Here is a 14,781-nt window from a genome sequence, read left to right on the forward strand (position 1 = left end):
GGCCCATTGTTTTCTTCCTTTGGAGTGATGGTAGTTCAAAACAGCTAACACTTAAACTATACCTTACTTAAAAGACCCTGAAAACCATCTCCACCTGTGGGAAAGCAATTGTAAACCACCTCTGAGTTGACATGTGCTGCACACACTTGGATCCTGGATACGTGTTGAATAATAATGAAACATATGTGTGGTAAGAAGAGAAAACAAAATGTAAAGTTCCAGTTTAAATGTGATTAGCAGACAAGGAGGTTATGAAACAGATGACAAAGGAAATTTTCTTAAGGCTGTAGATATCTCTCAACCTGCAAAAATAAGTTGATAACATATTTTAATATTTATTAAAATGATTTTGGAAAAACAGAGTGACTGTGCTTACCTCTCTAAGATGTATGTTTTCCTTCTCCTTCTGGTCTAAAATCACTTCTAAGTGGCTGACCTGAGACTCAGCTTCTGCCATCCGACGCGTCCGTTCATTGTCATCCTCAAGGCTTTTGGACGGCAAACCTTTACTCTGTAACATCTCGAGGAGCTTTTTAATTGACTCATCTCGGGCATTGAGGGTCTGTTTCTGTGTTTCAATCCTCAGCTCCATTTCTTCCAATGTCTTCCTCAAAAGGAATAGCTCCTTGGCCTGTCTGTCATGCTCAGCTTGGAGCCGCCGGAAGTTTTCCTCTGTCAGCTCAATAGTGAAGTGTTCAGCCCCACGGTTGCCACTTTCTTGCTGCAGGAGGTGATTGAGGTCTCTCTGAGTTCGCAGCTCATCCTGAAGGGCCTGGATTGTCAGCTGCAGGTGCTGCAATGAGAAAGACAAAGCAAGAGAGGAGAAAGAAGAGAAACAAAGTCAATCTCAAAGCTGAATGTGGTTTGGGGCTACCACACCATGAAGATGGAATGTTAATCATGAGGTCCAAAGGGCCAGCCATGAAGTCCTCCATGGTGACTTCAGAAGCATGGGACAGCACATGGAGAAGGGAAAATTAATTCAATGATGCTTTCCAAATGTCTTAGGAGAAATGTACATATACACAGAAACAGTAAATTAGTGTCAGTCACAGGGGAAATTGCACATCTACATAGTTTTAATTTAGGAAGTGGAAAGGGTTAGAGGGAAACTTTCTCAAGCACACCTTCTTCACACACCTTTTATAGCACTCCAGACTCAGCATTCCTTGTTTCCTAAGGTGTTCTCAATTCTACTATCCATTATTTTCCTTGATAAATGCATATCCATTTAAAAATGAAAATAATAGCATCCACTACAAGTAGACACAAACAAGGACTTTGCTTTTTATTTTATTTTTTTATAAATAAAGCTAGGAACAGGTTTAGTAAACAGGATTACTGCATCTGCAAGCAAAAGGGAACAAATGCAGACACAATGAACACACACACAGGAGGGGGAGGAAGCTGTGCAGAGCAAAACAAACTGCAAAAAATGGACAAACCTTGGTTCTTCTGGCATCCAGTAACTGAATAGCATTGGCAATAAAAAGAAGAAGAAGGAGAAGAAGAAGCAAAAAATCAACACAAAGAAAAGTCCAGTGCAAGCGAAAGATCATTAACAGAACAAACTTAATCAACATAAAATACCTTCACAGAAAAGAAAAGAAAGAAAAAAGAAAAACAATTTATTACAGCAGAGACCCATAAGCTACACAGAAGCTATAGCATTGATGTCTGATACACATGAACAGAAGAGAACCAAATGTGAGGCTTATTCCATGTTTTGTTTTCCTAAATCTCACTGACCCAGGAACCCAAAGTTATGGATATATTTCCAGGGAGGAAAACACAACAACACTCCAGAAGCACCAGATATTATTCCAGGCCACCATTTTAGCCAAAATCAGAGTGAAAGTACCAGAGAAACAAAATAGTCATCAGTTGGCAGAAGAGAAAAGCTTGCAAGAAAACAGTTGGTGAGTTCAGTAACATTTTCCCCACAGGGCTGTCCCCCAGGCTAGTTGGAGTGGGCAGTCACAAGCCTAAAGGCAGTTTTGTTCTATGGACAAACCAGGTGGCTCCCAATCCAGCAGTTACTAATTCATTCACCAAACATAATAGCTGTGCTTAAATGTGTTTGACCTGTGGACCAGACATAATTCTTAGCACTGAAATAGAGATAGGCATGAGGCAAAGCTCTTGCCTGCAGGGAACTCACAGTATTACAGGGCATTGTGAAATCTTCTGAATTCCTACAGCTGACAGCCAGAGGTGCTGAGATCTTTCTGAAAGTGGCCTGCACCCAAAAATAGCACTAGGTAATCATCTTGATTCTCTGTGTGTATGTACTTCATCTTCTCATCTAGAAATGTCCGTGAAGAAATCTCTCCAGTGTAGTGGAAAAGTACTCTCTCATTCATGTGCCATGGTGCCACAGTACCAAATGCAGAATAAGCAATGGGCAGGCACAGAATGATGAAGACTACGAATTTGTCTTTGTTTGCAATTTATATACTGTATAATTCACCCCTATAAAGCGTAAAATTCAATATTTTTTAGTGTACTCACAAAGTTGTATAACCATCACAACAAATCAATTTTATTCATATCATATCCCAAAAAGAAACCCTCAACTCATTAGTAGTTACTGCCTATTCCCCCAAACCCTAGTCCTGTTGTTGTTGTTATATGCCATTGAGTCAACCCGACTCATAGCGACCTCTCCTTGGGTTTCCAAGGCAGTATCACTAAGGAAGTAGATTGCCCCATCTTCCTTCTGAGGAATGGCTGGTGGGTTTGAATCGTCAGCCTTCTGGTTAACAGTCAAGTGCCTTAGGCACTATGCTACCAGAGCTCCTAGTCCTAGGCAACCATTAATCTACTTTCTGCCTCTATTCTGAGTGTTTCATATAAATGGAATCATACAATATATGATCTTTTGTGTCTGGCTTCTTTCATTTAGCATGATGGTTTCAAGGTCCATCCATGTTGTAGCAACTATCACAACTTCGTTCCTATTTATGGCTGAATAATATTCCATTCTATGGATATACTACATGTTGTTTATTCATTCACCAGTTGATGAATATTTGCATTGTATGCACTTTTTGACTATTATTTTAAAAATGCTTCTAAGAACATTCATGTGCAAGTTTTGTATGGACATGTTTTTATTGTCTTTTGGATATACACCTAGGAGTAGAATTGTTGAGTCATATGGTAACTCTTTGTTTGACCTTTTGAGGAACTGTCAGACTGTCTTCCAAAGCAATGTAAGAACAAACCTCAAGGCATCATTTTACATTCCCACCAGCAATATATGAGGCTTCTGATTCTTCCACATAGGCATCAACCCTTGTTATTAACTCTTTTTTATTATAGCCAATCTAATGGGTATGAAGTGATTTTGATCTGCATACCGTTGATAACTAATAAAGTTAAATATCTTTCCATGTGCTTATTGGCAAGCTGTATATCTTCTCTGGTGCCATCTCATTTAGAAGCAACAAAAATGTCCATCGAGTGATTAATGACAAACAAAATGTGATATAGCCATATGATGGAATATTATTCAGTCATAAAAAGGAATGAAGTAATGATACATGCTATGACATAAATGAACCTTAAAAACATATGCTAAGTGAAAAGTTCAACAAGACAGAAAATAACAAATGCTGGCAAGGATATAGAAAGATTACAATCTCATACACTACTGGCGGGACTGTAAAATGATACAACTACTGTGCAAAATTAGTATGACGATTCCTTAAAAAGTTGGAAATAGAAATACCATTTGATCCAGCAATTCCATTACCAGGTATATATCTCAAAGAACTGAGAGCCAGAATACAAATAGATATGTGCACACCCATGTTCACTGCAGCACTATTCACAACAGCCAAGACATGGAAACAACCTAAGTGCCTATCAACGGAAGAACAGATAACGAAACTATGGTACATTCACACAATGGAATACCATGCAACACTAAAAAATAATGTAGAATCTGCAAAATCTCGCATAACATGGATAAACTCAGAGGACATTAGGCTGAGTGAAATAAGTCAATCACAAAAGGAAAAACATGTTATTAGTTCACTCTTGTAAAAAGCCACCATTAGTCTGTTAATTTGTCATACTGTAGTAGCTTGCATGTTGCTGTGAGGCTGGAGGCTATGCCACCAGTATGTCAAATACCAGCAGGATCACCCATGGTGAACAAGTTTTGAACCTTCCAGATTAAGACAGACTCAGAAGAAGGAAGGGGCCATCCACTTCTCAAATAATTGGTCAGTGAAAACCTTATGAATAGCCTGGTTGAATGGCTGGGCAGCTAGTGGTAGTTATTCCCCATGATGAGACTGGCAATCAACTCCATGGTGGGATCTACCACAAGCAGCAGACAAGTTTCTTTATGGATGTGGTCTATTTCCTATTTATAAGCAGCAGCTTTGGGAATGGTCTCCAGCTTTTTGGCACATTTGAACACTCCATATAGCCAAGTCTTCATTCAGCAGCTTGCCATGCTCTGCCAATGTTGGGACTTTTAATGGACTTCAATCAATGGCCTGCTGTGTGGTTTGGTGATATCAGGACTGTGCCTTTTCACTTGTTGACCTTGTGTTTGTTAGCCTCAGCAGCCAGCAGCTGCCTGAGTGAAGAGATGCCTCTAGCTTCAGTGGAGCAGGAGGCTGAACTGGAACCTAAGGTTTAGGGGCTTTCACCCAGCCCCTAGAGCCTGGCACTTTGAACTCAGACTTAAAGCCTCCAAACTGCAAGAGAATAAACTCCTGTTTGTTAAAGCCATCCTATTTGTGATATTTCTGTTAGAGTGGCACTAGGTAACCAAAACAATTACTGGAAAACTTTATGAATAGCCCTGAAATATTGTGCAATATAGTGCCAGCAGTTGAGCCCTTCAGGTCAGAAGGCACTCAAAATAAGACTGGGGAAGAGCTGCCTCCTCAGAGTAGAGTCAACCTTAATGATGTGGATGAAGTAAAGCTTTGGGGACCTCAATTTGCTGATGTGCCATGACTTAAAATGAGAAGAAACAGCTGCAAACATCCATTAATAATCAGAACATGGAATGTACAAAGTATGAATATAGGAAAATTGGACGTTGTCAAAAATGAAATGGAATGCATATAGATTGATACCCTAGGCATTAGTGAGCTTAAATGGACTGGTTTTGGCCATTTTGAATCAGACAACCATATGACCTACTATGCCGGGCATGAAAAATTCAGGAGGAATGGTGTGGCATTCATTGTCACAAAGAATGTCTCAAGATCTATCGTAAAGTACAAAGCTGTCAGTGACAGGATAATATCCATACGCCTCCAAGGAAGACCCAGTTAATACTACTATTATTCAAATTTACACACCAACCACCAAAGCCAAAGGTGAGGAAATTGAAGATTTTTACCAACTTCTGCAGTTTGAAATTTACCACACATGCAATCAAGATATGTTGATTACTGGGACTGGAATGCAAAAGTTGGAAAGAAAGAGAATCACTGGTAGTTGGAAAATATGGCCTTGGCGATAGAAATGATGCTGAAGATCTCATGATGGACTTTTGCAAGACCAATGACGTATTCATTGCAAATACCTTTTTTCAACAACATAAATAGCAGCTAGTCATGTGGACTTTGCCAGATGGAGTACACAAGAATCAGATCAACAACATCTGTGGAAATAGACTGGGGAAGAGCTGCTTCTCAGAGTAGAGATGGAGAACTTCAATATCTTCAGCCAAAACAAGGTCAGGAGATAACTGTGGAACAGACTAGGAACTGGTCATATGCAAGTTCAAGCTGAACTTGAAGAAAATTAAAACAAGGCCATGAAAGCTAAAATATGACCTTGATTTACATACATTCCTTTTGAATTTAGAGACTATCTAAAGAACAGATTTGATGCACTGAACACCAATGATCGAAAACCAAAGGAACTGTGGGATGACATCAAGAATATCATCTATGGGTGACTTCTAGGGCCCCTCTCAGGGACCCATAAACCTTGCCCGGGAGCGCACAATAAAGCATTCCCAACTTGAAAAACAAAAAAGAACATCATCTATGAAGAAACCAAAAGGTCATTAAAAAGACAGGAAAGGAAGAAAAGACCAAAAAGGATATCAGAAGAGACTCTGAAACTCATTCTTGAATGGAGAGTATTTAAAGGAAATGGAAGAAATGACAAGATAAAAGAGCTGAACAGAAGATTTCAAAGAGCAGCTCAAAAAGACAAAATTAACTATTATAATGAAATGTGCACAGACCTGGAGTTAGGAAACCAAAAGGGAAGAACATGTCTGGCATTTCTCAAGCTGAAAGAATGGAAGAAAAAATTCAAGCCTCAAGTTGCAATACTGAAAGATACTATGTGCAAAATATTGAATGATGCAAGAAATATCAATAGAAGATGGAAGGAATACACAGAGTAACTGTACCAAAAAGAACTGATCGATGTTCATCCATTTCAGGAGGTGGCATATGATCAAGAACCAATAATAATGAAGGAAGCAGTCCAAGCTGCACTGAAGAAAGTGGCAAAAAACAAGATTCCAGGAATTGACAGAATACCCATTGAGATGTTTCAACAAACAGATGCCATGCTGGAGCACTTACTCATCTATGCCAAGAAATTTGGAAGACAGCTACCTAGCCAATTGACTGGAAGAGATCAATATTTGTGCCATTCCAAAGAAAGGTGATCCAACAAAATGTGGAAACTACTCAACAATATCATCAATATCACATGCAAATAAAATGTTGCTGAAGATAATCCAAAAATGGTTGCAGCATTATGTTAACAGAGAACTTCCAGAAATGCAAGCTGGATTCAGAAGAGGATGTGGAATGAAGGATATCACAGCTGATGTCAGATGGATCTTGGCTCAAAGCAAAGAATACCAGAAAGATGTTTACTTGTGTTCTATTGACTATGCAAAAGCATTTGACTGTGTGGATCATAACAAATTATGGATAACATTGAGAAGAATAGGAATTCCAGAACACTTAATTGTGCTCATCAGGAACCTGTACATATAGACCAGAAGGCTGTCATTCAAACAGAACAAGGCGATACTGCATGGTTTAAAAACAGGAAGGGAGTGTATCAGGGTTGTATCCTTTCACCATGCTTATTCAGTCTGTATGCTGAATAAATTATCTGAGAAACTAGAATATATGAAGAAGAACACAGCATCAGGATTGGAGGAAGACTCTAACAATCTGCGATATACAGACGACACAACCTTGCTTGCTGAAAGTGAAGATAACTTGAAGCTCTTACTAATGAAGATTAAAGACTACAGTCTGCAGTATGGATTACACCTCAATATAAAGAACATGAAAATCCTCACAACTGGAGCAATGAGCACTATCATGATTAAAAAAAAAAAAAAAACTCACTGCTGTCGAGTTGATTCAAATCACAGCAACCCCTCCTTGGGTTTGTGAGGCGGTGTTTCTACAGAAGTAGATTGTACAATCTTCTTTCCGAGGAGTGGCTGGTGGGTTTGAACTGCCAGCCTTCTGGTTAGCAATCAAATGCCTTAGGCACTAAGCCATGGAGAAAAGATTGAAGTAGTCAAAGATTTCATATTACTTGGCTTCACAATCAACACCCATGGAAGCAGCAGTCAAGAACTTAGAGGACGTATCACATTAGGCAAATCTGCTGCAAAAGACCTCTTTAAAGTGCTCAAGAGCAAAAATGTCTCTTTGAAGATGAAAGTGGGCCTAACCCAAGCCAAGGTATTTTTAATTCCCTCATATGCATGTGAAAGCTGGTAGCACAGGGCCTAAGGCACTTGACTATTAACCAGAAGGCTGGCAGTTCAAAACCACCAGCCACTCCTCAGAAGGAAGGTTGAGCAATCTACTTCCATAGTGATACTGCCTCGGCAACCCAAGGAAGGGTTGCTATGAGTCGGGGCTGACTCAACGGCACATAACAACAACAAAGAAGAGTTGATGCTTTTGAGTTGGGGTGCTGGTGAAGAATACTGGAAGTACCATGGGCTGCCAAAAGAACTAACAAATCTGTCCTGGAAGAAATGTGGCCGGAATGCTCCTCGGAAGTGAGAATGGCCAAACTTCATCTCACCTACTTTGGTCATGTTGTCAGAAGGGACCATTCCCTGGAGGAATATATCATGCTTGGTAAAACGGAGAGTCAGCGAGAAAGGGGAAGGCCCTCAGCAAGATGGATTAACACAGTGATGGCAGTGATGGTTCAGGTATAGAAGAGATTGTGAGGCTGGTGCAGGACCGGGCAATGTTTCATTCTGTCGTACATAGGGTCTCTATGAGGTGGAGCCAACTCAACGGCAACTAACAACAGCAACAATCGTAAAAAGTCAGAGACAGTTTTATATATGGAAGGAAACTTTCTTGGTTACCAGGAATGGGAGGAGGGGGAGGGAATATTGCTAGATAGATAAGAGACAAGTATTGATTTGGATGAAGGGAAAGACAATATACCAAAAGTGAGTGACAAACACAATAACACTAAGGAAAAGGAAGACAGACAGAGGTGAACAAGAGATACAGACAACAAAGATAAACACTTTTACACACACAATACTGCATTATCAATATTAATCTACAGGTAGATAAATAGGTAGACAGGTTGAATGATGAGGTATGTCAAGTCAAAAGGGAATATACCCACAGCCATATATAAGTTTGGAAGATGATATTTATACATGCATATCTGTAAGTGCTATAAGAATGTCTATATAAATAGAACTAACAGGGGGTAAAGTTATGACAACTGCTTAGCCACAGCCAATGACCCTGAATGAGTGAGTGGTTGGGCCTGTGAGCTCAGGAATATGGTTGTGGGGGACATCAAGCTCAACTGGCATACATACTACCAAAATATTGTTCTAAATCCTACTTTGATGAGTAGCAACTACGGTCTTAAAAGCTTGCAAGCAGCCATCTAGATGCAACAGTTGGTCTCTCCTTATCTAGAGCAGGGAGCTCTGATGGCATAGTGCCTAAGGCATTTGACTGCTAACCAGAAGGCTGGAGGTTCAAACCCACTAGCCACTACTCAGAAAGAAGATTGGGAGAGGTCACTGTGAGTCTGGATCAGCTCGACAGCAGTGAGCTCATTTTTTTGTTTTGTCTAGAGCAAAGAATAATGAAGAAAATCAAAGATGCATGGAAACAATTAGTCCAAGAGACTAGAGGACCACATGAACCTCAGCCAATATGACCATGAGACCAGAAGAACTAAATGGTGCCAAGCTACTACTGTCAACCACCTGGAAAGGGATCAGTGTAGGAGATCCTGGATAGAGTGGGAGACCAATATGGAACAAAACTCAAAATTATTTAAAAAAAAAAAAAAAAGACCAGGTTTACTGGTCTGATTGAGTCTGATGAGACTCCAAAACTATGGCCCCTAGTTACCATTCAGGTCTGAACTGAATTCACTCCCCTAGCTTCCAGCCAAACAGACAGGCATATAAGGTGAACATTTATAAGGAACATTCCTTAGACCAAACAATCATGGGAGAACAGAATGGCAGTATTTGCACAGGGAAATAGCCCAGGGGCCAGGAATGCATAGGAAAGAAGGACATAGGGAAAAGATAACCATAGGGAGGAAGTGGGAAGAGACCTGTTACATTGTGGGGAATTGCAGTCAATGTCATGAAACAAAATGTATATGAACTGCTATACTAAAAATGAATTTGCTCTGTAAACTTTCACCTAAATCATTAAAAAAAAAACTAAAAAAAAATAAGAGCAGTCTTAATGATCTGACAGAGACTGGTGAAACCTCTGAGACTATGGCCCCTAGTGACCCTTCAGGCCTAGAAGTGAAACTCCCATTGCTTCTAGCCAAACAATAGACAGGCACATAAGGTGAACATTTATACCAGGTAGGTATATTCCCTAGAACAGTTAACCATGGAAGATCAGAAGGGCAGTATTTACACAGGGAAATAACTCAGAAGGCATAGGGAAGAAGGACACGTGGAAAAGACAACTACAGTGAGGAAGAGGGAAGAGAGCTGTTACATTATGGGGATTGCAATCAATGTCATGAAAAAAAATGTGTATGAACTGCTGTATGGAAAATGAATTTGCTCTGTAAATTAAATCACAATTAAAAAAAAAAAAAAAACATGCTAAGTGAAAGCAATCAGTCACCAGAGACCACATATTACATGATTCCATTTACACAAAATAACCAGGATAGGCAAATCTGCAGAAACATAAAGTAAATCAGTGGTTGTCAAGGGCTGGGGGAGGGTATGAATGAGGAGTGACTGCTAAAGAGTACTAGATTTCTTTTAGAGGTGATGAAAATGTTCTGGAATTAGTTAGTGGTGATGGTTGTACAACTTGTGAATATACTAAAAACTATTGATTTTTCACTGCAATTGGGAGAACTGTATGACATATAAAATAAATCTTAATAAAGCTGATCCCAGTAAAGAGGTGGGACTGTAAAGTAGTATCAACTTCCTCTACCAGCCCCTAATCACCGAGCCACACCAAAACAAAGTCAAGAGGAGTATGTACAGCTTTCGATCCAGCAATATGATTGCTACCACAGCTCTCAAGAGTATGTTTTGACAATTATCTTCAAGCGATTTAAATAATCTTGACAATGGCAAATCTTTGTCGTTTGAAGGTAACTTGGATTTCTGAGAAAATCTAAGTTTATTTGAAGACAAGTATCATAAATCAGGATCATCAGAATGGAAATTATCTTTCTGAGAGTGACCAAAAATGAGATTTTTTTCAAATGTGGTTCCTAAACTGGCTGAAAGAGAATTCCAAAGAGAAATTGCCAAACTACTTTGAACATTGGCAACAACACTGGAAGGACTATGCTATAAAGGGGTTGTTCCTTTGGATAGGAAAGTTGCCTATGACTCTGATCCTTTGTTTTCCACATCTGTAAAATGGGGATAATGGTAATGCTTACCTCATAGAGTTCCTACGAGGAATAACTTTAGACAAATCAATGTATGGGAAGGAAGGGATGGAATGGAGGGAGGAACTTAGGAAGTTAAGGAGCAAGGGAGGGAGGGTGGGAAGGAGGAAGGAAGAAAGATAAAGAGGAAGGTAGGAAAGAAGAAAGAGAGAAAAGGAAGGAGCGAGGGAAAATTGGTAGATTTATCTATCCAAAATACATACAGAATATCTCCATTATGCTCAAGAAGTACCAAAAACTAAAAGATATCCACACTCACAGTCCATGTAGACAAGTAAATTGACAGTAATAATATAATGTCATGAGGGTCATGAAATAAGTCATAAAAGCAGGTGACTGGAAATGCAGACAGGACTTAGCCTAGGCTAGGGGCATATGGGAAAACATTCCAAAAAGAGTCTTGAAGTGCAAATGAGAGGAAAAACATAAGTGAACATCTTTCTGGCACTCTTTTCTTTGAGCCAAGGTCCATCTGACATCAGCTATGGTATCCCTTGCTCCACAGCCCCTTCTGAATCCAGCTTGCATTTCTGGAAGTTCTCTGTCAATATACTGCTGCAACCATTTTTTAATTACCTTCAGTAAGATTTTACTTGCATGCAATATTAATGATATCATTCGATAATTTTCACATTCTGTGAGATCACTTTTCTTTGGAATGGGTACAAATATGGATCTCTCCCAGTCAGTTGGCCAGGTAGCTGTCTTCCAAATCTCTTGGCATAACAGAATGAGTGCTTCCAGCGGGGCATCCATTTGTTGAAACATCTCAATTCCTTGGAGCCTTGTTCTGGGCCAATTCTTTCAGTGCAGCTTTGACTTCTTCCTTCAAAACCTTTGTGTTGTAATAGTGATACTGCCACCAGTGTAATCCTTCTTGCAGCCCCTGGCAAGTAGGGCTGATTTTTAGGTAAATTCTTAGGTCCTAACACCACTTGGAAATATCCAAACCGTCCATGCTGTCAGGACCGCTGACAGTATACAGCTCCGTTTGTCTTCTTATTCAGTATTTTTGGCAGGTTCTTCTGCTAGTTGGAGTTTAGTCCATTTCTGAATCCTTCCTTTCAAAGGTCAGGGCTCTAGGATTATCTTCTGTATCTGTGTCAACTGGTTTTCCTTTTCTTTGTTGAAGAGGGTCTGTGTAGTTTGTCTGCTTATTCCACCATCTTACCGGAACTCCCAGTTCTATGTTCTTTTAAACTTCACAACTACTCTGTGAGGTAGGCACTGTTATGATCTCTATTTAATGGATGAGAAAATAGAGACACAATGTGGCTAAGTAACCTACTCCAGAACACCCAGATAGGTAAGTGGCATAACCAGGTTTCAACTCAGGCAGTCTGACCCCAAAGCCTCTGTTTGAACCACTACACCATCTAGCTTCTGAATGCACACAAATACTTCAGGAAAGCTAGAGAAAAGAGTAGAGACTGTAGTGGTTAAGTTTTTGTGTCATCTTGGCTGGGCCTGGTTGAGTGGCTGGGCAGCTGAACGTAGTTATTTCCCATGGTGAGACTGGTGATTAACTCCATGGTGGAATCTATTGGAGCAGCTGAGTAGCTACTTTGGGTATGTGGTCTGCTTCCTTTATATAAGAAACAGCTTTGGGAAGGGTCTCTGCTCATGGCACTCTTGAACCCCGCATGTAGCCGTGTCATCATTCAGCAGCCTGCCATGCTCTGCCAATCTTGGAACTTTTAATGGATTTGAATTAATGGGCTGCCGTGTGGTTTCGTAAATCGGGACTGTGCCTTGTTACTTGTCAATCTTGGGTTTGTCAGCCTCAGCAGCCAGCAGTTGAGTGAAGAAAAGCCTCTAGCTTCAGTGGGCCAGAAGCAGGAGGCAGAGTTGAAGCCCAAGGTTGAGGGGCTTTCACCCAGCCCCTAGAGCCTGGCTCCTTGAACTAGGACTTCTATCCTCCCAAGCTGTAAGAGAACAAACTCCTGTTTCTTCAAGCCATTGAATTTGTGGTATATTCTTGTCAGAATGGTACTAGGTAACCAGAACAGACTGTGGTGTGTGTGTGTATGCTTGTATATGCATGTGCACATATGTGTGTGTGCACGTGCACACACAATAAGCAGGCAATTGTGGATAGTTATAGGATTCTCAGAATTAAGGATTAGCCATCTTAGCCAGTCTATTCTTGATTCAGAGTTGGTTCTGATAGATACTTCCATATTTATTACATCTACTAAACCCCAAAGTTTATTTTCCAGGGAGTCATTTTATTAGCCATTGTTGGCACAATGGTTAAGTGCCCAGCTGCTAACTGAGAGGCTAGTGGTTTGAACACACCCAGCAGCTCCATGGGAGAAAGACCAGGTGATCTGCTACTATAAAGATTACAGCCTAGAAAACTTTATGGGGCAGTTCTAATCTGTCACTGGGGTTGATATGAAAAATTGACTCGATGGCAACTAACAACAAATGACTTTGATATGACCAAATATAATCTGATAATAAGCCTTAAATCTGGTGTTCAGAATTTCTCAAATCCAAATTTCTATCTAGTTTTCATTATCTTTTTAATTTTAAAACACTCTAAATGAAGCAGAGAGGGAGATCCCTATTTCTACAAAAGGAATTCTCAAGCAAAATGCATGTGCCTTCTAGAGCCTTGGTCATCTTTCTGTTTCATATACTCGAGGTTGGGGAGTGGATCTGAAGCGATCTCTCTCTTTCTCTCTCTCTCTTTAATTCTACTTTAACAGATTCATTTCAAACAAGTTTCAAGTCATTTTACCAGATTTCCATCCATACTTATATATTTAACATGCTGTTGTTGTTGTTGTTATGTGCCGTCGAGTCAGCCCCAACTCATAGCGATCCTTCCTTGGGTTTCCAAGGGGGTATCACTATGGAAGTAGATTGCCCAACCTTCCTTCCAAGGTGGCTGGTGGGTTTGAACTGCCAGCCTTCTGGTTAGCAGTCAAGTGCCTTAGGCACTATGCTACCAGAGCTCCTATATATTTAACATAGAGAATTTCAATTTTAAAATTTAGTAGCAGCACTTTTATTGACAAATAATCCACTGAAAACAATCTTCTGTCTCAGTTTCCTCCTTGTTAAAAGGCAGAGAGTAATAATTCCTAGGAGCCCCTGGGTTGTACAAAGGGTTAGTGCTGCTAAGTGAAAAGCTGCAGAAGCACCTGGAGAAAAGCCTGGCAATCTACTTCCCAAAAGCAGCTAATTTCCTTCCCATACAAAAGTGAGTCAACGATTGGATAGGTCTCTGAAGGGATTTACCCTCTGCCCTCATTCCAGGATCAGTCTCCAGTTGTCCACAAATGGTCAAAATTCAGAAGGCAAAAAATCCCTCTCCACAGTCTGTCACTGGAAGACACTATCTAAGGAAGCAAAGTATTTGTGACAGGGGTAATCCAGGCTACTCTCCACAGTCACTTTGCTAGGAGCATAAATAGCAAGCTTCATATTTATCCTAATTGTTGCTCTTCTTAGTTGTCTTCAAGTTGGCTCCAATTAATGGTGAAAAGAGTAAAACACTGCTAGGTCTTGTGCCATCTTCATGATCACTGGTATGCACATTGTTGTGGGCACTGCTATTTTGAATGTCTCTCAACCTAGTGGTTCCTCTTCCAGTACTATACTGTATGATAATCTGTTGTGATGCATAGGATTTTCACTGGCTAATTTTCAGAAGTAGAGGACCAGACCTTTCTTTTTAGTCTATCTTAGTCTCACAGTTCCAACAAACCTTGTCCTCCATGATTAATCCTGCTGGTATCTGAAATACCTGTGGCATACCTGTGGAATGATACCTACCAATATCATTTTTGTGGCTGTTATGTGCCACTGAGTCATCTCCAGCTAATAGTGACATTATGTACAACAGAACAAAAC

At 40.1% G+C, this 14,781-nt stretch overlaps 1 protein-coding gene across 1 annotated transcript in view; it reads right to left on the reverse strand.

Annotated features, from left to right (window-relative positions):
* ERC2 (ELKS/RAB6-interacting/CAST family member 2) overlaps positions 1 to 14,781 on the reverse strand; it is a 1,380,507-nt gene that overhangs the window by 1,125,611 nt on the left and 240,115 nt on the right. Inside the window, exon 2 of the mRNA XM_042780470.1 lies at positions 377 to 793. Within this exon, the coding sequence (XP_042636404.1) occupies positions 377 to 793 (417 nt within the window). The remainder of the gene's footprint in view (positions 1 to 376; positions 794 to 14,781) is intronic.

The sequence above is a fragment of the Orycteropus afer genome, unplaced genomic scaffold (genome assembly GCF_000298275.1).
Source record: "Orycteropus afer afer isolate SDZICR_OR568_19922 unplaced genomic scaffold, OryAfe1.0 scaffold00041, whole genome shotgun sequence".
Classification (NCBI taxonomy): Eukaryota; Metazoa; Chordata; class Mammalia; order Tubulidentata; family Orycteropodidae; genus Orycteropus; species Orycteropus afer.